This window comes from Apium graveolens, chromosome 8 (assembly GCF_009905375.1).
Source record: "Apium graveolens cultivar Ventura chromosome 8, ASM990537v1, whole genome shotgun sequence".
Lineage (NCBI taxonomy): Eukaryota > Viridiplantae > Streptophyta > Magnoliopsida > Apiales > Apiaceae > Apium > Apium graveolens.
This window is the reverse complement of record NC_133654.1, coordinates 190,334,853-190,359,709: the sequence shown is the minus strand read 5'-3', so window position 1 is coordinate 190,359,709 and position 24,857 is coordinate 190,334,853. Positions and strand designations below refer to the sequence as shown.

The 24,857-nt window shown below is 32.4% G+C and overlaps 2 protein-coding genes across 2 annotated transcripts; one reads left to right on the top strand and one right to left on the bottom strand.

The window, feature by feature from the left end:
- The first annotated feature begins 761 nt into the window (after positions 1 to 761).
- Positions 762 to 8,725, top strand: LOC141677153 (protein NRT1/ PTR FAMILY 4.6-like). The gene is made up of 5 exons (XM_074482919.1): positions 762 to 1,016; positions 1,209 to 1,314; positions 1,562 to 1,779; positions 6,976 to 7,407; positions 7,534 to 8,725. The coding sequence occupies exons 1-5, from the start codon at positions 1,014 to 1,016 to the stop codon at positions 8,515 to 8,517; spliced, it is 1,743 nt and encodes a 580-aa protein (XP_074339020.1). The 5' UTR covers positions 762 to 1,013; the 3' UTR covers positions 8,518 to 8,725.
- A 1,325-nt stretch (positions 8,726 to 10,050) lies between these two features.
- Positions 10,051 to 15,214, bottom strand: LOC141677154 (protein TWIN LOV 1). The gene is given in 8 exon segments (XM_074482920.1): positions 10,051 to 10,536; positions 12,270 to 12,333; positions 12,748 to 12,803; positions 13,004 to 13,083; positions 13,189 to 13,253; positions 13,359 to 13,557; positions 14,367 to 14,948; positions 14,951 to 15,214. Coding segments are annotated over 8 exon segments (1,257 nt in total). The 5' UTR covers positions 15,012 to 15,214; the 3' UTR covers positions 10,051 to 10,386.
- Between the last annotated feature and the right edge of the window lie 9,643 nt (positions 15,215 to 24,857).

The window sequence follows — 24,857 nt, the reverse complement described above, 5'->3', positions numbered from 1 at the left end:
TATTTTTTGATTAATTTCAGTTAAATTAATCAAATCTGGATCTTAATTTCTTATATTTTGTGATTGTTAAATAATAAATCTCTACAAATATGAAATTAAATTTGAAATATTATCATGTCCAAGTTTAAGTATCAAAGTATTAATATATATATTAATTATGGTCAACATTTGACTAGTTTAATCAAATTTTTTTCAAAAAATGTATTTAAATCAGAACATTAAAAGTATAATACAATTAAAATCATATAAAAACTCTATTACTCTAAATCATTAAAATCTCTTGATTTTAATTATCAACTACAACTACAGATTATAAAAAGAAATAGTTTAAGAAAAAGGAAAAGATGAACTTGCGGGTATTTAAACCATTGATCTGTATATATGATTGTATATAGAAAATATTCTTCTTTTCGTAAATAATGGGGTGTCACTTTGCTAAATGAGATCGGACAATGCTGCTCTTGGGCGTCCGAGTCCTAGGTATTAATTCTTAAAAAATATTTAAAATTTTCCTTTTCAATTTTTATAAAATTATGAAGAATAGTGAAAATAATTTAGTTTTAAACCCAGTACTTGAATTTTGTACAAGTTTAGTAGCTTCTAATAATTCGCAATCTGGCTTAAATTGTTTTAAGAAATCACTCACATCTCTTACAAATAAAATACTACAAAATCAGTGTCCTAGTAATGTGATCACCGTAACATCTAAACCACACAACATATATGTAACATAAAATCTACTGTAGCATTCTTGCCCCTTTTTTTTCTCCCACCATCTACTCCCTCTCAAAAGCAAGCTATGTACATGGGTGCTTAACAAATTAAGGAAGTCATATGTAATTATTAAACTATTATTCCGAGTTGTACTATCAGGGTTTTTGAAAGGAACAAAATAAAGTCCATTCATAAAAGAGGTCTACACTCTAGACCATTCTCTATAAATTAGATCCTCTCTTCTCAGAAAGCTTTGAATTATCAACCATTCATAACTATTCTTTCCCAAAGAAAATATAATGGTGGGTACCCTTATCTTCTCTTCTCCCTTACTCTTTATACATCGATCACCTTTCTTGAAACCAAATTCATGTGTGTTTGTGTGTGTCTATATATTAAGATTCCTCTATGTATGGTGTATGCAAATACAGCTTTGTACAGTATAGTATTGCTTTAGTTAAATTTGTTCTTGTTGTATAATTATTTGGTTGTAGGAAGTGGAGCACCAGCTACATAGATGGGAAGGTTATGTTGACTGGAGAAAAAAACCTGCACTTGGAGGCCGCCATGGTGGCATGCTTGCTGCATCCTTTGTACTTGGTAACTAGCTACTTATTTTCATTCTATTCATTTCAACTCGAGAGTTTAAACGGACGCTCGGAAATGACTCTGTTTCTTGTAAAAATCGTTCATAAATTAAATTAAAGCTTTGACATATGTGCATGGACACTAGGGCTCCCTTTTGTTCATGTGATCAACTTGAATAAATAGTTCCTTTTTCCACCTATAATTTCAGTTAATTAAAGTTTTGATTTTTTTTTCTTCCTTTTTTGACCCCAAATGATAGTGGTTGAGATATTGGAGAACTTGGCATTTCTGGCCAATGCAAGCAATTTGGTAATGTATCTATCTGAGCATATGCACTTCTCTCCAAAGGATTCAGCAAATTCAGTGACTAATTTCATGGGCACAGCCTTCCTTCTTGCACTTCTTGGTGGCTTTCTGTCTGATGCTTTTCTCTCTACATATTACATTTATGTCATCAGTGCATTTCTTGAATTCCTGGTTAGTTCCTTCTCTAATCTCTACTCTACTTAAATTTATTTTAAACTTTTAAAGTTTTGACAGATTTATTTAATCAATTTGCTTGCATCTTACTATTTAAGTACTTACTTTCTCATCATCTTGACTAGCCTAGCCTAGCCTAAATGGGTATAAAGTATATTAATTTCATCAAAGTTCCTTACTGTTTTATATAATACTCCCTCATAATTAATGGAATCTTCTTTTCTAAAAATTAGTCTCTTTTAATTCCACTATATAAAAATTTGTCTTTTAACTCCACTATTTGAGAGAGAAAATTAGAAATCGTTCAGAATTGAGCACTAGACCTCTCTTCCAACAATAGAACATTCTTGCTTGATTTGAGACCGCTGAATTATTTTTTTAAAGTAATTTTTTGGAATAGATGAATTTGCTCCTTTTTTTGTTCTTTAATCTTGAGATTGATATAACTAGTTATTGTGTTCTAAAAATCTCCTATTAATCCTTAAAAGAAATTGACCTATTTTTGAAACCCAGTTAATTTTAATGAATTGTAGAAGTTTTTAACAAATAAGGTTTAAATGTAAAATATTAATAAAATATTAAATATATACTATTTTTGTTTCCATAAATCTCTCCTAGTAATCTTCCATTTACCTATTAACCCCTAAAAGCATCTCCAATAATATCTCTAAACAAATTTTTAAATTAAAATATAAAGAGCATGAAAAGAAATAGAACTGCACTAGTACCAGTACTAGTAGTGGCTCTTAAATCATTAGGAGTATCTTCTGTGTCTTCTATTCTAAGAGCCACCCCATGACTCTTAACTTATTTTTATTAATAAAACATCCACTTCCATTCAAATTTTTGTTATTCACAAAATTTCAAATATGAATGTTATATAATTTAGGAGTCCATATGATGAATTAGACACGAAAATCTATGCTAATAGTTACATTATTCAAATTATATTTATAAATAAATTAAGAAAATATTGGAGATGGTCTTGGCAGGTATCTAAACCGATTATTCCCCGTTACTAATTTCTACAACCATTAATGTGAGTAGTAAATATATTTAGGAGTAGTATAAGAAACTGAAGGGGAGGAAAGAACAAAAAGTATCGGGTGCTGCAGCAGCGAGGCAAATTGCGGGGCAGTTATTGTAGGGCAGTGTAAGCACAAACTTCAATAAGAAAGAAGTTGAAATATGGGTGTCCATAGTAATGACATGACATGCAGTTTAAACAAATTTTATGGAAAAAAGTGATTCATTCACAATTTGTTTTCGTCAGTTACTTCTTCAATTCTACAGGCTAAACCAGCTGTTTTTACTTGTATAAGTAGCTGCAATAGTATCAACAGAAGAAAATTGTTGTTTAATTCAAAAATGTATCTTTTTAATTACACTAAGTAGTACCCTAATTTGTTTTAGCAGAAGAATGGGGCTGCATGTCTCTTGCAGAATATATCGGGCAGTCTATCATGTTTTCAACTGTTTCCCGGGTCCTTAACTTACTATATTTATTGAATTTTACTTTTCGTATTATGCATTCGCATCCCCTCGCCCTATCCTTACCATAATTATACCAATATTGCATTATATCATCCCATAGACTGACCAGAACTGGCAAATATAGTCCCAGGCTAGGTGCTTCGTTTTTTAGAAAGATGTACTATATTATTGAAAGATGGGACGACTTCCTTATTTTCTGCAAATGTCAGTAATGCTATTTTATGATGATGAGTACCCCTCCCTCCCTCACTCACATCACAAATGTTTATACTCCCTTTATTTCATTTTAACTGTCTCTTGATGCTTTAACTTCATAGTAAAAGTTATTATTTTTAAAACAAAAATTTTGTAAAAAGAAGTTTAAGTTATATATTTTTATTTAGAAAAAGAAAATTTTAAAAATTATTATTTTAACTATGCGGTCAAAACACTTCGAAATGAGTGCAGAAAAGTCAAACGACTATTAAAATAAAACAGAGGGAGTATTTGGGTTGAGTACGAAATTTAAGAAAGTTAAAAAAGTATGTAAAGTAATAGCACCGATTAATATTATATATATAAAGTGGATATCGTAGAGAGAATTAGTGGATATAATTAATTTTACTATTTTTGAAAAAATTTAAAACGTAAATAAATGAAAGAGATATTCAAAAAAGAAAATGTAAACAAATGTAAGGGCACGATAGATTATTATAATGTTTTGGATTCCACAAATTTCGTTTTCTTACAAAATTGTTTTGTTTGTTGTGTGATCATTGTCAACAATTTGGAGTGAAATATAAAATAAATATTTGTGTGTATCTCTACATGTGTTTGTCAGTATCTGTCGGTGTGTCATGTGTGTGTCGATTTGTCAACCATGCATGCATGAGCTTCTTCTACCTCCTCTGCCGGACTGAACAGGTATACTACATATTTATTTATTTCAGTCGGGCTGCTTGAACTCGTTTACGTGGATTCGACTCGACCAACTCCAGCTTATTTATATGAACTCGACTCAACTCGTTTAGTTAAATAAGTCAAATTCCGGTAAAAATTTTGGCTCACTTGATTTAACAAGCTAGATTAAACGAGATGACTTGAATCGATTCTTGAAAATAAATAAGTCGAATTCATATAACAGCTTAGACTTGATTTAATGTAAAATTTAATAATATGGCTGCATTTGACCGAGTTCAAATGAAATTTTAAACTCGGCTAATTAAATAAATCGACTAGGCTTATGCTCGAAATTGGGCTAACTCGGCCCTAATTACAGCCAAAAGTGTGTCATCGATCTGTCTTGTCAGGCATATATGTATTTTCTGTTTCTTTGGCTTCCACTGTTTGCGATAATTAGATAATTTCAATCGTGTGAGCTACTTGTAATTATGGCCTACTATTTCGTGTCATATAATGGGTTCAAGAAAATTCTGGTGCATCCAGAAATTTATACTCCCTCCGTCCCATTTTGTTCTTACTCTTTTTACTTTCGGTACTGTTCACGGTAAGTGATTGACTACTAATTTACGTCCAATCTATAATATCAAACATAGTCATGAGTGATCTCGTTAGATTCGTATTTATCAGTAATTTAATAAAGTGAAATTTTTATATTTAATACTAATACAAATTTAAAGATATTAAAATCAAAAGTGTGCATTGACAAACGTGTCCAACATAAATAAGAAACGTTTTTAGGGACAGAGGGAGTATAAAAAAATTATCACTCATAACAAATTTAATGAAGAAGGGCACATAATTGTTTAATTATTTTTGAAGTTAAAAGTAATTATATTTGGTGTACTGAAATCATTTTATACACGCAACAGCATGTAATTATCTGTATGTACGAGACAGGTGTCTGGTTGGTGTGCAAATATATTATGGGTGAAAGGCTCTTGTAGATTCTTTGGAAAATAGATACTTATAAACAACCGTAGCTATCTTGAAATATATTGTTATTATTGATAAATCCATAATTTATGTGTACGTAATTAAATTTATGAAATATTAAATGAAAAGGTCAATGGTTTTGGCATGTGGACAAGGTATTCTGCTTCAACTACACCACATTCACATGTGAATGTGCTCTATTATCCATCTCTTTGCAATTTCATTCTGGTCAAACCGTCCAAAATGGCCACTTATTTTATTTATTTATTGGGTTTTAGTTTTATTTTGTACTACTGGAACTTGATGTTGCTTGCTGCTAGGGTTGTATATAATCATATTAACATCACGCTGATTAAAAAAAGGAACAAAAGTGTATTTATAGTTATATTACTCCATACCTGCAAGCTGTGCTGTTTGATTGATTAGCCTCAGTGTTCTTCAACTTGCGTTTGCTTCTTGTCATGTTCGTTTTCTTAAAAGGCTTAAAGGGTGTTTGATTGATGGTTAATATGTCCGGTTAACAGGAATCGAAACCTTAAAACTAAGTGGTAGTGTTTGAATTACCAATTTAGTGGAAGGGAATGAGAATTTCATTCCCTCCTGGTGGGTAAATAAAACCCACCATACCCATTTGGTTTCCATTTCATTCTCATTACCATACCCATTTGGTTTCCATTTCATTCTCATTACCATACCCTTTATTCTCATTTCCGTAGTGCATCCAAACGTCTCCTTATTGTGTAGGTTAGACGTGTGATTTGAATAAGGATATATATTGATCCACTGTTGCAAGGTGACCCGAATTGATTTTAATTTTTATTTATTAAATAAAAATGAATCCCATGTAGTCGTACATATAATATCTATTAAAATATTTCATACTATATCGATCTTGTCATATTATTTTGTAACAATTTTTTATAATTTTTTTTGTATCTATAATATTACTCCTGTGAAAATTACTAATTATATATGTTACACGTAATTATTTGGGAAGGGTCTTGGGAGCCAATTACCCTGAATTTTTTATATTGATTTGCATCTATATATGGAAGAAGAAGCTAGGCGTTATGTTAAAAAAAAAAGAGTACAAAATATTATCAGACACAAAAAATTGAAGTTAATCCGTCTCTGTCTCCATGTTCAGAAGTGGCATAAATTAGTACCCCAAATAAGATTGTCATAGGAAGTTGTAGTAGTTACTTTCTCCTATTTCCTTTCCCTTGGTGTGAAGAGCATTATTTATAATTTGGTGGTCTTGGCCTACCAAGGGAGATTGACATGAATGAAATGTGAGTTTGAAGTATACTTGAAGTATACTTTGTACAACTATCTCTTCCCACTAGCAAGTGTCACAAGAAAACAAGGATCGTAGTGGAGGATGAGTTAGACTCATCACATCCCCCTACCTTCCCTTGTACAGTTTCTTAAAATCTCCTTTATTCCCTTAGCATCTCCTACCTGATTGTCAAAAGTTATGGAACCCCACAATGTTTATTATCCAATCATCTAATATTTTTTACCATTTCAAATATAAAATAAAATGGATCGCAAGTGTCACACTCCCACAATTATCTTCATTAGTCGTGTGTACGTGGACCTTACCCTTACCCTTACCCTTATTCTTGATTTATCAGAACTTCGAACCTGCATGGTTATAAATCTTAACTCTTTGATTTTGAAACTCTGATTTTTTTAGTAAATAGCAAGTGAACAGGACTTGAGCATTGCACTGCGTTCATATATATACGTTACTGCAGTAATTTATATTTAAACATGATAATCTAATCGAAAACATGGGAGCTAACTCGAATGTTGGAACAGGGTTGGCTGATACTAACGGTGCAAGCTCGATCAGAGTCTCTAAAGCCACCAAAATGTGGACCAAACACTCCATGCCACAAAGTTGGTGGTGCCAAAGCTGCAATATTGTTCATTGGTCTCTACTTGGCAGCACTTGGAATCGGAGGCATTAAAGGATCTCTAGCAACACATGGTGCTGAGCAATTTGATGAGGACACTCCACAAGGAAGAAAGCAAAGATCAACTTTCTTCAACTACTTCGTGTTTTCTCTTGCATGTGGAGCTCTAATTGCCGTCACCTTGGTTGTATGGATTGAAGACAATAGAGGTTGGGAATGGGGGTTCGGAATTTCAACATTAACAATATTGCTGTCTATTCCAATCTTTCTTTCCGGTTCAAAGTTTTACAGGAACAAGATTCCTAGTGGAAGCCCACTTACAACCATACTTAAGGTATGCTCAATCGAGAAAGATCCTATTTAATGTCATTTACTAAATGAATGTGCTAAGTGGATTTACGGAGTATGTTTGGTTCAGGTGACTTAATTTTCTTCTATTAATTTCTTCTTAAACCTACAGGTGCTAGTTGCTTCTGCTCTAAACACTTGTGTAACTGTGGCAAGAAGTCCGAGCAATGCCATAGCAAGCATGTCGGTCAGCCCTGCCTTCGGAACATCAATTAAAAAGGAAAATCAACAGGCGGCTAAGAATAGTAGTAAATCATTGGATCTTTTTGAAACCCCATCCGAGAGTTTAAAATTCCTGAACAGAGCAGTGACTAGAATTCCAGCCCACAAATCACTAGAATGTACAGTTAATCAAGTAGAGGCTGTAAAAGTTGTACTTAAAATTCTCCCAGTTTTTGCCTGCACTATCATGCTAAACTGCTGCCTAGCTCAACTTTCCACATTCTCCGTCCAACAAGCAGCCACCATGGACACCAAACTTGGATCATTTAAAGTACCTCCAGCATCTCTCCCTGTGTTTCCTGTCATCTTCATAATGATCCTTGCACCAGTATATGACCATTTAATCATCCCATTTGCACGTAGAGTAACTAAAACAGAAACGGGGATCTCACATCTACAACGCATTGGAATTGGACTAGTCCTTTCCATTGTAGCCATGGGAATAGCAGCCCTTGTCGAGATCAAACGAAAAAGAGTTGCAACTGATGCTGGCCTAGACACTACTCAGCCATTACCAATAACATTCTTCTGGATTGCTTTTCAGTACTTGTGTCTTGGCTCGGCAGATCTTTTCACCTTAGCTGGATTGTTGGAGTTTTTCTTTACAGAGGCCCCAAGTAGCATGAGATCTTTAGCCACTTCTTTGTCATGGGCATCACTCGCAATGGGTTACTTTTTAAGCACAGTGATCATTTCCATAGTGAATAGTGCAACAGGCAGTGCCAAAAACAAGCCATGGCTCTCTGGTCCTAATTTGAATCACTATCATTTGGAGAGATTCTACTGGCTGATGTGTGCCCTCAGTGTACTGAATTTCCTGCACTATCTTTTCTGGGCAAATCGCTTCAAGTATAAATCCCTTAACAAGGCTTAACCAGAGAGATGGATGTATAGAAACAAACTTCCCAAGTGCATACATTTGACAATGGGACAGTTATTAATGAGGACAATCTCTTAACTACTCAGGCTGTAATTATGTTAGAGATGCCATGCATATTTCCAAGTTCCATCACCTTTATGCTGTTCATGAATATCACTTCTTGGAATGACAATTTTTCATTGACACTATAACTACACAAAAATTTAGTATTTGTATTTTCGGTACACCATATAATACAAGAATGAGATTTAGTATCGATTTTGTGTTTATTATTTGGGTACATGACACGACGGGTACACGAAATTAATAAATTTATAATTAAATATTAATATTTATTATAAATTTATTTAATCTAAATATAAATACGTATAATTATAATAAATAAATTTAAAATAATGCGTAGTTTTATAATATTGTAAGTGAAATAATTAAATGTATACATTTCATACTATTTTTTTTAATTTTTTACCTAAAAAACCAACACTTATATTTATTTATTTATTTACATTTATATTAATTTTCAATATTACACGAAACACGATACGAGAATGACATAAAAACGGGAGTACACGAACACAAAAATATACGAACCCTAAATGGGTCGGTTTTATAATTGACATTTTAATACACGACACAAAAACGTACACAACAAATACATCAAGGAACGAATTGTTGGGTCTCCTTCTCTTACCATTTTCCTTGATTTAAACATTATTAGCGTAAGAGTAATGCTAAAGTCACAAAAATTGTTACAAAATGATTTGTCATGGTTGATATGGCACTTTGAAATAATTTAATTGGTGCTTTTGATGTAAATGCAGAGGGGTCTATTTTGATTTAGCCAATAAAAGTTTGACACTTTGACATTTTATAACTTTTTTGGAAACTAATTTGGTACCTCTAGCATTTTCCTTAGCATAATAAGTCGAAACTAATGAAACTCGAAACCTATTTATTTCTTAAGACCGCAATGAAGAATAGGAAACTAGACAATTGATCATATGATATTAAGCACAATGTTTACACAATAGATCTCCAGACAAATCATCCAAACCATATGAACGGCATGAAGCATAAAGTCATCACCTTGGCGACATGGTCTCGAAACAGAATGAGCCATTTTTGTTGTATCAACATCTACAGAGACTATATCGAATCAGTTCGCACATGCTTGCATTTATACATCAGCAAGATGAAATGAATGATGCCATAAATTTAATCAGAAGACCTCTCCAATTGTTGCTATAGCATTGAAAAAAGAAAAACTGACATTAATAATACTGCACTATTTATAAAAGGTCAGAACTGCAATATTTAGTAACATGCAACTAACTTAAAGAATGTAGATAAGCCACCATTACTAATTCCGTCATTTTTTCCCCATTTGCACTTGCTGTAAAATTTATCAGATATGCATTTTAGACAAAGCATTCTGCGATCTTTTATGCGTATGTGTTTTGGTTGTTAAAGAAGCAGAATTAGCGGCAAGTCATACAAACTTGGCAGAAATAAAAAAATAAACCAACATAGAAAATCAATATAACATGATTTAAGAAAATCATCATTATGAAAATGTCTTACAGAAAGATGAAAGATTAGTAGATGACCAAAAGTGCCAACTTTTATATTGGAACAAATGTTCTCCTTATATGAGAAATTGTCACTCCATATTATGTATAATATATACATGTAGACAACTCCATTTTAACAAGGGCCTATGTATGTATTCTGTCTATCTACTCTTGAAAGAAGATGTCACAAGTGAACCAAGTAGGATTAAATATATATATATCAATATAAAATATACCGCCTCTTGGAACATACTATGATGCTGACAAAATATGAAGACCGTGTCCTTTGACTTCACTTGGAGGTGCTGGCACCCATCGATGACACCCTTACTGCCACTTTGACAGCTCCAACAGCACCAAGATGCCTCATGTGTGGACCTGGGCATTTTTCATCCTGGTTTTTACCACTAGCATCTATCTGAACACCAATAAAGTATGCTATCTACAAAGAAGTGCACAACTAATAATCACATAACAAGTTCATTAGGGCACGACCCAGTGCCAAAAAAAATTAGGGCTAAAGTGTCATTGTTACATCTAATAAAACATTGGGAGATTTACCATATTAATATATAACACTTAAAACTACAATATAAGAGAGAACAATCATTCTTATCCAATTAGAGAGGGTAGTAATATTATTCTTAACAAGATAGGCATCAAAATAAATATTTGTACAAGCAACGAAATGCCAAGTTACATATTTCTCGATAAAAGATGGTAGACCATGTAAATTATTAGTCAGCAAAGAGATATTAGCCATTTTTCACCAATAAAAAACTAAATATCTCCTAAAAGAAGATAGACTGTTTCTCTGGTTCTACAGAGCTATAAAGCCATCACATTAGATTTATGTACGTCTGTGCTCATTCAAAAACAAACCAATTTAGCCTTACAAACTACAATCTGGTGATTTGTATTACTGAGATTGGAGATTTGTTCTAATGTGATTGGTGATTTGGACCAAGTTGTAGGCTAAAATGGTTTATGGAGGAATACGAACTTGTATACATTTTACAGAAATTACGCCAATCTCGTAGAGCAACATTGAGCAACAAGAGAAAATGTCCCTGATGAACCATAAAGATTTGTAGAGGTACTAACTCTAGTCTTCCCGCAACCAACTGAAAGGGTCAGCTACTTTGGCCATGTAACAGAAACAACAGCAAGGTATTAAATCAAGATTCACCCTAAAGCCAAGATTTTTGAGGGCAAAGTGACCGGTTACTGCACCAGCCTCTGATTTCAAATACTTTGTCTAAATGTAATTTTCATTCTTCTTTAAGTTCCTTCTCTTTAAGACTTCATGTGGTAGACTGGAAATCAAGAGAACTTTGTACATCGCAACTATGCTGCCAGATTCACAGATTCTTGCTCCTGCTTAATCACATAGATCTGACATTGTACTCAGCAACTTGCTCACATATACTCACATTTGTAACTGAAAGGACATAACTCACATCTCAGACCCATAAGTTTGAAGCATGTAACTTTAAAGGAGAACCTCATCTCCGACGCAAATGTTTTGGTTTAATAATCTTTCTGAAAGGTTCTATCTTAGTTCTACTTCACTTCTGGATAAAACCATTTTAACCCCCCAGACCTTATAACAAATTTTTTTTCTCTAATCCATGAACTAGAAAACAACCCCCTGTCCCCCATTATATCCATCAGCTGGAGGCAGAAATCCACTGTGCATGACAGGGTGAACTAATCCTGGATCACTCTCCCTATTAGTCCGGGAAAGGGGGCTGCAGCTAACACATATTTTAAATAACGTTTAGCTAACAAACTGCAGTTTCCAATAATAGTAAAGAAAGAAAGTGAAAATATATTGTATCGCTAATGTCTAAACTAACAATGCAGGTGCATGTTTTTGTTATTCTTCATTCTAATTAATTTTGTCTGCAATGTCTTCGAGGTTGCGAGAGTTAAGTCTAAAGCACGTGGTGCAAAGGCCGTTTACCATCAGGGAAAGGTAGAAGTAATTCGTTTGCTTCACATTGTGATTTTACTACCTTCAGACCTAGTATAAAATTTCTTAACATAAAAATCAATTCTTGGGATATGATTTTACTACGTTTAGCATTTAATAGATAAGTTCATCAATTACCTGATCACAATATTTTATTTAGCAAAAAAAAAAAGTCATTTAAAGAGTGCCAATAACATTACCTTGCCAGAAGCATTTCGAACAGGTGAAATATGAAGATAATTCCAAAATGAACTCTTGTCCTTTCTGCAACAAAGCAGCCAATAAGCTGTTATAAGTTACAACTCAAGAAATTATGCATTTAGAAAAGGAGGTGTAGATATGCTATGTTTGTTCCCAGTGAGTTTGTTTGGCCTTTTATACTTGCACTTATTCAAAAATATTTCAAGACTATTCTGTCGAATATCTAATCATGTAGATACCACCATATATTATGTGGTATTGATCGTAATGTCCATTTGACATAATGATCAAATTTAAAACTGACATCCACTTGGGATTGGTTATCGTCCAACAAATGGCACTTCGAGATTTATAGCAAACAGTATATAGGAATACTTAGAGCATAAGAATGGTTCTGAAAATGCATAAGTTAGCATAGATAATCTTAACCCTGGCTAATTGTTTTGGAAAAACAGAAAATAGACTCAAGGTATTCACCTGTAATTCAATATGCATACAGTGCATGGCTGTTCAATTCGTATACTCTCCTTTATCTGCAGAAAAAAGTAAGTATATTATATTATATTATATTATCTGTTAAAGGGCTATTTATTAATCAAATTCTCTCTATACCTTATGCCCCTTAAATTGAATCACAACCTTGACATTCTAGGCTAAGATGTGGCATAAATTATAAAGATTACCTCCACAACTTGAATTAGAAAAGTCAACAGCAAAAATGACAAACAGTCACCTGGTACTGCGTTGAGAAATCTGTATCTTTCCCACTTAAAAATCTACAATTCCGTCCCAATATCTCGTTTCTACTATAGCCTATTACAGAAAAAAAATGCTCAAGTAAGACAAACTCACGTTCTTCAGTAATTTGATTTGATTTTAACAGATTAAAAATTTTGAACTTAAAATAAATTTAAAAACCTGTCAGTTGTACGAATGCGTCACTTGCATAAACAATGGGCATATCACTTACATGTGGATCAGTCCTACACAATAAAAGTTCACAAAATTCAGCAGCATTTACAACCTTCGATCTGGAAGCAACAGAATATCATCTGCGCAGAGAAACTTAAGGATATAACATAACTCACAATACAAAGCTCTGTTTGATTCTACCAAGAGATATATTTAACGACGCACCCAGAGGACTCGTCACAGGTACAGAGCATCTCTTTCCACATACTAATCTTCCTGTTAGCTCACTATAGTGGGTGAGCACAGAAAATATGTTGTTCATAGCAGTGACAGCCTTTCGCTTCTCTATGTCACCTGCCTTGCACGGTTCATCAACTGTGAAAACCATAAGAGTAAGATACTAAGAACATAAAATAAATTTATCAATCATAACAATGACTGTAATCTTTCATTATGAAAGACTTAAAGAGAAATAAAAGGAATGCAAATAGAGGGAACTTAATGCACTACAGAAGGTGAGCAGTGCTCAAAATTTTTTAGACAAGTTCAAACAACAGTATGTCTACAGTCTGGATTTATTTTGCCTAAAGTCATTCTCTTATAAAATGCTTTTTTAGGGTTTCTAAGATTATTCAAGCCCCGAGGTCTCTACGGAAACAGCTTATCTGCTCTTTTAAAGAAGAGGCAAGGTTTGTGTGGATCTTATCTTCCCCAGACTGCTTTACAAGTGGAAAACTGGGTATTCATGATATGGTTTGGTTTTAAATGACAATAACCGGTAAATGACAGATTGCGATGTTAATCGATTACCAATCTTTTAAAAAAAGCCAAATCTCCATCCCTTTACCCACATTTTAAAAGTGTTGTAGAAAAGCAGTAATCATGCATAAAAGAAGTTTCATGTTTTACAGTGGCCAAATTTAAAAGCCAAACAAGACAATCAAAATAAATAATATGCTTATATCAAAGACATTTACTGGTAATAAATGATTAAAAAGGGACTAAGAGTTGCATAGCATATAATAAGAACTAAGACATGAGGCATACGTGTACACACATATTGTCTCGGAAAACGTCAAAAAACTGCAAACATGGAACAAATCTGTAAATAGTTAAAATACTAAAGATGCTATTTTATTAAGTAACAACTATGATATACTAACAAACTTCTATAAAAATCAGACCTTTGTCGTCGCTCAAAACTGAATCCAAGGCCAACACGCGGTCCAACTCTGCCACGGAATCGGAGTATACCTCCCTCCTACAACACCCAAACATATTTTCATGAAGCCTTGACCCATCTTCACAGATTCTAAGCCCGTGATTCCCTGCAAGGTCCGTACCAGACCGCTTCAGCTTCCTCAAAATCGGTACTTGAACTCCAACAAAATGAATAACCTTTCCATCCTCCTTACTAAAAACAGGAGATAAATGAAACAACAACCAAAAAGGCGTCCCATCTTTCCGATAATTCAATATATTAACCTGTATACTCCTCTCTTCTCGAACTGCTTCCCTTATCTCCATAACCGATCTCCGATTAGTCTTAACCCCCTGAAACATACCCCCGTTCCTTCCAATCACTTCATGCCTCGAGTAACCAGACATTTTCAAGAACTCATTTGAAGCAAAAACAATCGGGTGACCAGAAATACAAGGATCAGTAATAGTAAAACTATCCGATAATCCATCAAGAGCTTCCCGAACCCATAACGAGTATCGAAAATCAAATGATTGCTCAATCAAATCCAATTGTGATTCCATATTAAGTTAAGTTTCACTTGTCCAAATTCTGTATCTTTATGACCATAAATTAATCCCAATCCCATGTGGCAACTTTGCACTCAATTCAATGGCCTAATACAGCCTACCTAGTACCTACACGCAATCAAACATCACAAATTCTCAACCATATAAAATATAACCAAAAGGGGTTCTTAAACAGAGTAAAGGGTCAACAAAACACCAAACAAAACCATGAATTGTCAGATATTTTTATCCTTACTAAAATCCAAGAAAACTGCAGCTAGAAAAAAAGAGAGATGAAAATGAGAATACTTACAGATAATAAAAGGGTATGTAAATGAAATGATTCAAGCTTGGGTTTGAATGAACAACAGAGTTTGAGAGAGACCCATCAATCGCTGTTACAGTTGCTGCATCAATCAAGAACAGAGTGAGGTTTATATCAACATATACATACATACACGTATACACACAAGATATAAATAAATAAATGAATATATTGGTGGACACAAATTGGAGAGACAAGACAGTGGTTTGGTTTGGGGCAAAGATTTTACAATGGACAGGGAAGTGCAAAGCTTGGCATTAAGAAACAAAGTTTAGGATAATCTACCATAAAATAATTTTTTATGTAGTTTATATTTATTTAATTTTTTTGAATAATATATAGTTTATATTTATTATTTTATTTGAAAAATTGAAAAAAATAATAATTTTTTTGTTAAACATGTATTTTTTTCAAAAAAATTGGTTAAAATAATATTAAGACATATACCCCTTGTACGAAAAAACATATCTAGTATACCTAATATCAGAAAGTTTATTTCAATTTAAAAAAAATAAAAATTAGGTTAAATTTTAGGAATGCGATAGCATATTTCAAATAATTAATCTTGGATAGGTTATATCACTCGTAATTTAAGCTGCATATCTATCTAAAATTTAGTATTTATGTGACTAATTTCAAAAAATATAATATTTTTTTATCATCACCTATTTAATTTCAATCAATTGTGTTTATTGAATATTTTTTAAAAAAAACCAAGCTTTGCATTTGTTTATTAACTTATAAATATAAATCATACTTAAATATCCCGCTAACTTCTTCGATTTTCCCTTATATGAAAAAATTTGTTAAAAAATAATTATTGTTACATGAGTGTTCAATTTTTTTAAAAAAAAATAAAGAAGAATGTGTGTTCTTGTTTCTATTGTAGCACGAGTGTTCTTCTTTAATATTTAAAAAATTGAAGGCATGATACGAGGGTATTTTGTTACAAACCCGATTAATTTAGCACTTCATTTGTAAAAAGAATTGTATGTTGTAGTGGTGTAGGTGATTTTAGAAAATCTAAGATCGGAGAAGCGGAGAAGGGAGTGTGACAATAAAGAATCCAACACACGCAACAGGCTGCCTCCACCTGAAGATAAAGGCAGATTGGATCATTTAAGTTTGCTAAGACCGTTTTGCCGTTATAATAATAATATTCACAAATACCAAAAACAAATTTATACTAATTAAGATTTACCTATTTATTTATATTTTATGATTTATAGAATTATAAAAGTAAAAAAAATAATCAAATATTCAAACCATAAGTGGAGTGTTATATCACTATCAAACTTATTTTTTGAAAAGTTTCTAATCATAGAATACCCACCAAAACCAGTCCAACTTTTGTTTCTAATTAAAGTATAATTAGTTTTCAAATGGAAATTTAATAGCAATGAAAACACGCAAGTATCATGGCGGATGCTTATCCATTTCGGTGTCGGTACTCAAGCTTGTCTTGTTTGGTATTGAATTAAATTCTAATAATACAGTTGTTTTGGCATTTTAATGTTTAAATATACGGAAGTGCTTTTGTCAAAAGAATTATTGAATAATGGTAAAGATAATAAATTAGATATCAAAATTTGATATCAAATGATCACATATGGTTGACGGTATATTTTAGAGATTTTTGTTCTTATATTAGTTATACTAGCTTACGCCCCGTGCGATGATGCACGGGTCTTGATTAATATTTATATATTATTATTTTTATTTTGTATAATTTTATTAAATTTTTTTATAAATAATTAAATGCTAAACAATGATTATATAATTATAGTTTCAAGTTAGATTCAAATAATATAAATAGTATATGATTGATAAGATTTTATTCATAAATAATAATGTAAATGTTTGTTGTTGGTGAGTGAGATTCGAATCTAAAAACTTATATGTATCTTTATAAATAATAGAAATGTTTGTTGTTAACGGGATTTGAACTTGAAAACTTATATGTATCTTTATAAATAATAATATAAATGTTTGTTGTTGACGGGATTCGAACATGAGAACTTGTGGAGTGTATTTTTTTAGTATTTGGATCTAACAGCTCTAATTATTTGATAAGAAGATCTGACGGTGGTGATGGAAAGTGATAACCAAAATGAGGGGTAAACCAAACTACAAATTATACCACATTCCGACTATTATAATATAGTATATATTTTGCATTTATTTAAAATTTAACTAATTAGTTTTTTATATTTTGTTGTAGAATGTAAGGAACTCTAAATTAGAAAGAATTGTAGCTAAATTTAGAAATTTTGGATTTATTAGGTTACAGGTGCAAGACTTATTTTTGGGTCGTATCTTGGGTTCTGTGTATATAAGGTTTGGGCTATTTAACAGCGCACGCGAATATAACGAGATTTTTTTAAATTAGAAAATGGTCCATACTTCAAAATTCAGTTGGATCAGCCCGGTAACAGCAGAGAAAAGTCAACCGAATTTTGATCTTATAATCCCTTTCTATTTGGAAAAAAATTGTTTTTATTCCTAGAAACATTAAAGATACTTTTATATTATGTTTATATTATTAGACATAGAATATACGTATCGGTAACAACCAAAAGGAGAAACTAAGAAGATGAGACGAAGGACTTTATCCCTGGGGATTTCAACGTCAACAACATAGGGACAACTCTTCGTTCTCTATACTTTGTATCAGATTCTAATCTTTTCATGAACCTTGTAAGTTTTCTTATGATTACGGTTGGCTAGATTTTTATTGTTGAATGATTATTTTGAAGCCCTAAACCTTATGACAATTATATTTTTTTATTTTCTGAGATGTGTTCTTAATTGTGCCTATATATACGTCAATGCTTATAAAAATGCATGAATTAACTATGGTATGTGGTCATCCTAATATATTTTATGATTGTTATCTTTGTAAAATCAATTAATTTTTATATGAGGTTATACGGGTAGCAGAATTTGTTTCTATGTGGTCATGCCAAGTTCTCTCTATGTATTTTTCGGAATATATGAGAAGAATTTTAAAATTATCATAAGTTTTGGGTGTATCTACCATTCTACATGCTTTCCAACATGCTTGTTTAATTGTTTATAAACAAACTTTTCGTTGTTTACTAGTTACTTTAGTTGTTAGATAAATAAAACCAAATTCATTCTTGATAATATTAGCAAAATAGCAGAGAAGTAAACCCTTGATACTCGGCGTAGAACAATATCCTACTCATTTTAAATTACAAACGACACAAAAAGAGTACAAGTTGAGTCATATCAACTTGGAAATTTGATATGTTTTTCTGGTGAAATTTATGTGAATGTAGGGGGTCTACCATTATTCATAAATTTGTAGTTAATCAGAGCAGAACACGTGATATTTGGCTTCACTTTTGGATAACAAATTGAGAACTTTAGAATTATTCTTACGTATATGCTCTAAATGAGTTGAGTTGAGGTGTAGAGTTAAGTTAGAGGTTTATTTTTCATTATTTATCATTTAATTCGATAACAATTTATCGATTCTGTACTCAATTTTGACTTTTATTATAACAATCCATATTTGAGTGTATTCTGAATTTGAGATAGTTTGCCGAGATCTCTTTTTTTTGTAAAAAGTGACATATCGATAAGTAAAATGACTTATCGATATCTTGAGTTCTCTACATGTATATTTGACTTGTCGAGATCTCTAGTTCTCTACATGCAGAATGACTTTTCGACATCTCAAGTTATCTACATAGGCTTTTGACTTTTCGATATCTTGAATTCTCTACATGAAGATTTTGACTTGTCGATTTTTCTAGATATCTACATGCAGAAATGACTTTTCGATAACTCTGAGATCTCTACATGAAGAATTTGACTTGTCAATATCTCTGAGATCTCTACATGAGGAAATGACTTATCAATATCTCTAGTTCTTTACATATTCATTTGACTTGTCGAAATATGAGATCTCTACATGTAGAAATGATTTCTCGATATTTCTTAGGACTTCTCTACAAGTCATTTGGACTTCTTGACAGACTTTTCGATATCCCTTGATCTGTGAATTATCGATATTTGACTTAATACATTTTTCTTAGAACAGTTTTATTCAAATCCAAGCTGCTACACTTCTCTCTGAGGCATGATCATGATTTGATCTTCTTCCAGAGTTTATTCCTTATCTTGAAGGCTATTCACAAAAAAATTCCCCAGTCTAATCTACTAAACATTTTTACAGACTCAAGAATTACAATTACAGAATACAAATATAGATTGTCATACAACTAAATCTTAGGGTTGTCAATTTGACTTAGTCTTGTTATGTACAGGCATGTCTTGCACATCAATCTCCCTCAATTTGTGAGAAGATTGCTTATCCCAAATTCATTCTTGATAACAAGACTAACCCCAAGCTAAAATCAATTACAATAAGACTAATGTAACACCACCAAATACGGGGTGGGGGATCCAGGTTGTCACGAATTTCATTTCTATTAATCAATACTTAATCTTGAATGAATGACTAACTGCTGCATATTGACCCCACAATACACACACACACACCGCACGTTATAGTCTCAAAGATGAAACCGAAAATAGTACAAATCATATTATCCATAAAATGTAAGTTATTACACCTCAAAAAGGTTTCTGAATAAATTTACATGTTCTTTGACATTATAACAATTCATAGATATACATAAGTCTGGTATATCAAAAGTTGAAAGGCTATCCTATTGGTAGTTTCTGCCTCCGCCACACACAGCGACATCAACGCCTACAGGAAATTGCGGAACGTTTACTTTCCGTTCGCGAATTGGAAGTTTGCTCAGGTTCATCTTGTTTAGATGTTGTTGTGTGATGAAGAAATCAAGCAAGGGTGAGCAAAAAAGCTCACCAAAATAACATGTATATTACGATTAATAATATATGAGCATTCTCTTGGTATTTATGAAAGTCTTGGTCAAGTAAAAATGAACCAAATTTGATATCTTAACGCGACGAAGTTGCAAAATACTCAATATATATATATATATTCAAAATATATATAGTTTGTTTAATAGTGCAAAGAATTTTATTGATAACTTTCTGAAAATCATTTTAGGCATAAGATAATCATTTACTATATATAAGTTTAAAAGATGAAGTTACAAGATAAAATCTGTATATAATCAATCTTTGAAATATCATTTAAAAGAAATGAAGTTACGAGATACTTCATTAAGTCCATATACACAGACACAAATATATATATATATATCTTACACTCCTTGAAAACCTATGTTATGAAAAGTATAAACAAAGTTGTAATACCCTATGATTTTGGAAGGAGGAAAGCTTTGGAATAAACCTGATACCTTGCTGATCAGGCAAAAATATCAATCAAGTCACTTCTCTACTAGTAGATTGATGAATTCCTCGCCTGTCATCACCCTGGCCGCATTAGGACCTTATGTCGGACCGTCACCCGACCTCTTACACATTGATGGATTGTCACCCATCCTCTTACACTTTGATAGACCGTACCCCGGTCTATGTCGCCCATGTCGACGCATTTAGATGGACTTACTTCCCGAATGTTGGGCAAGTAATCAAAAAATCTTTTATCAAATCAACAACTTTGTTGTGACAAAAATACACCTCGGAGTCGGATCATTCAGATTTTGAGCAAGTATTTAAATCCCCCAAACGAAAGGAAAGATTTAAATTAAAAATGAGTTTTGGGATCCTCTTAAACTTTTAAATTCATTTTGAAGATTTGAAAATATTTTTAAAAACGTTTGAGGTAAAGATAATAAAATAAATCAATTTCAAAATATTAGAAAAATAACTGAATATTATTCTTTAAATAATATTCCAATAAAGAATGGCCTTTATTAAAATAAATGAAGTAAAAGTTTTTAAAACTAATACTTGAAAATAATAATAATTATCAAAAGATGTACTCATACGAAAGTAAAATCTTTATTTGAATAATCAAATATAATATTTGATTATTATTCAAAACTATCGAATATACCTTATTCAATTAATAGTTATAGAAAACTATATATAATATACTTGGGAACCTCGCCTCCCAGTTTTAGGAAAAATATTCAACTTTGGGTCCCCTATACCAAGGTATACATAAATACTTCTTATCTCTAGCATAAGTATTATGGAGTTCATAAGCTCTACTTTAAAGCATTTGTATTTGACAAAGAAATATCATGATTTCAACACGTGTATGCATATATATATATCATGCTTCCTAAAACATACATGTATATATATATCGCAAGATTTTTCTAACAATATTCATGCAATTATCGCAAGATAACGCCTATATAAATATATATTTAACATCACAACAACAATAATACGGGTAGAAAACTTGCTTGAGCGATCTGGGGTGGAAATGGGTATGGAATGAGTCCGATAACCTATAAACAACACATATGCAGGAATTAATCCTTGGTCGCTTAAGAAACTGGACTTTATTTATTCATACCCAAATGCTTGCTTTTACGCTTAAGGATTTACATTAGTCGCTCGAGTACTCTCGCCTCCCCCATTTTAATAAAATTAATTATTAAACATTTTAAGGAGACTCTTTTACGAGTACTTTACCAACTGCCTAATCAAAAATTTCCGTGTTTCAATGTCTTTTAGGGGCCTTAAACATGGTCTCAAAGTTACCCGATGGGTAGGGGTTCATTCGTGAAATGCCGTTACTTAAAACGGTCGCTTCTTCTAAATCGTAAATCGGATCTAATCGAACTTCATATCAAAACTGTGGCACCCCAAAACCCGTGGTCAGGAGTCTCGGAGGCCACGCCATCTAAACTCACACAACTTACACTACAGTATATAAATACTCACGCTTCACGAACCCACACTTATCACACACACACACTTACAGGTTATTGTCTTGGAAACGAACCATCATAACTAGAGTAATTGTAAACCATCAAGTGATATCTATTACAAACCAAAAGTAATTAATCTTACCGGGGAGTAACCTTTAAGTAAGGCTAGTCCGCCGGCCAAATATACGTTTCTTGTTTCTCACCTTACATAAGTCATACTTATAAATAAGCCGAACTATAAACAGCTGAAAACTAATCCAGCTTATTCTGACTACCTGTGGTACAACACCAAACAATCTACGGAACAGCTGGTCATTTCCTACCCATTTCCTGGCTGTGGTTCTTATGGCAGGCATCTTGATTCACTGTTGTGTTGTGTCAATTTAAGAAAATAAGTGTGAGCTATAATGCCCAGCATAATAATGTACAGTATGAAAATGACTGTATGATAACATCATATATGATATTTATGTTTTATTCGAAAATAGTTTTCCTTGGTGATACACACCTTCTTATGAAAACAATTCTTTAAGGGATTTTAATATCCTGCGAATACCTTAATAGTAATCCCAGCACCTAAGCTTGGGTTACGATATTGCATCTCAATTCCAATTGGAAGAATTAGGACACTCGTTGGAGCCACCGTATACGATGATCAGTCGTAATACGATAATAGTAACCTTTTCTACTAGTAGAGGGACGACACCTTCACATCTTGGTTATCACCCTTGCCGCATACGGGCTATGTGTCCTCATTTCGGGTATACACACACTTCGCAGGTCCATAGGTACATATTGTACCGTCTCCTACGGTACCAGTAGTCTATCCAATACACGAAGTACTTGGATCCTACCCCTCCCTTGTCCATTAGGAAATCTATCATATCTCGAGAACTCGAACCACATTGAAATTCCTCCAAGCGTTTTGCTTGTTGATAGGCATAACTTTACTGTATATATATATGTACTTCCGAAAGTTTCGGAGGAAGTACTAAGTGAAAGAGATGTGTCCTAAGTACAATCATGTATGATGATTTAGGAATAACTTTTATGTAATCTGTTTTGATTTCATTGATATTAATAAAAGACTTGTTTTGGTTTTATTGCGGGCTTTATCTATTTAAGTGTTTAAATAAGATATACCATAGTTTAGAGTAAAGCTTTTTATGGATTATGATGAGATAATAATAATGAGACCTAAAAGATGATAACTCTAAACTTAAATATTTCCTGGTCGTAGAATTACTAACTGGTAATTAGTAATCTGCAAAGATCGGTACATACTATGTTTGCTTCATTATGAAGGATGTCTGTTCTCATAGACATTTGTGTGGTGACACTATAACTAGTATGTAGGTGCTTATTATAGAATAAGTTCACTGAACATGACTCACACAGCTGAACAACTGATGGAGTTCACTCACGTGTCAGCAGTTGTTCACATAGTGATAGTTGTAAAAGTATCCTTAGACTTGAGGTCATCATAGTCATCTTGTGTACACTGAACTATGCTTTGGTTTAGTTCTTAGTCTCAAAGGACAATTATAAGGGCTCTACTGGGTATAGGAATTTGTACACGAATATAGTGTAGGATCAATAAAGGATCTACCCCTTCCAGTGTAGGAAGAGAATGTTCAATGTTGATCCACTTATGTTAGTTCAGGAATCTCTGGCCAGAGTGAATGAAATTAGAAAGGAGTTTCTAATTTACATTAAATAGAACTAAGCATAGTGAATGGGAAAGCAAGTGATTAAATAAGATAGGCTTGACACAAGTTCCATGCCTTGTATTTAATCGTGATATTGCAGGGTAGAAGGAATTGATTGTACGGTAACTACTCATTGAATAGGTTCTTGGTATTCTAAGCAGTGAATTCGTATTATCCGGATAGTTGCGATATGCTGAGAAGTATCCCTCACGATGTAAAATAAATATGATTAATTTATTAATTAATCATATTTATTGAATTAGAGAATTTATATAAATAATGATAAAATAGTTTTATTATTATTTATTTCTACTACCGGCTTAATATTGAATCTACAGGGTCACACCATAAAAGAGAATGATTTAATGGTGGAGGAATTAATTAATAATGGCTGGTAATTATTTATTTATGAAATAAATAATTAATTAGCAGTTTTAATTATTGATTAAATGAGATTTAATTAATTCTTAATATTGTTAATTAAGAATTAATTTTGGGAATTAAATCAAGTGAGAGAATTATTTTTCTAAAGTGTTTAGAAAATGGATTAATGATTAAAAGGTGTTTTAATTATTAGTTAATTGGTTAATAAGAATAATCAATTAAAGGGTTAATAATAATAATATTTTATGAAAAATTTTCAGCTGAAAATTTTGCCTATAAATATATTATTATAAACCCAATTTGCCTCAACCCAAATAATTAACCCTAATTCTAAAGTAGAACAAGAGGGAGGCAACTAATTCTCTCAACGTCTTCCTCCTCCATCACATTGTACTCTTGGTGGATACCGGTGGAGTGCTTCACACTTGAGGAGCAGCTGCTAGGGATTTCCGTTCATCGTTCTTGGATCGCTATTAAAGACCTCCATCTTTCCATTAACGTAAAGCTTTTTAAGGTAAACATACTGAACTACGAATTAAATATTGTTTTTCGCATGGATCCTGCGGAGGGTTTCGGTTTTTTTTTAAGATTTAAATTTACGTTTTCGTTGCGTTTATGTGCTAAAAACCCTTCACTAAGGATGTTAGTTGACCGTTGTCAACAGATAATTAATAAGGGGGAAAAGTTTCTCCT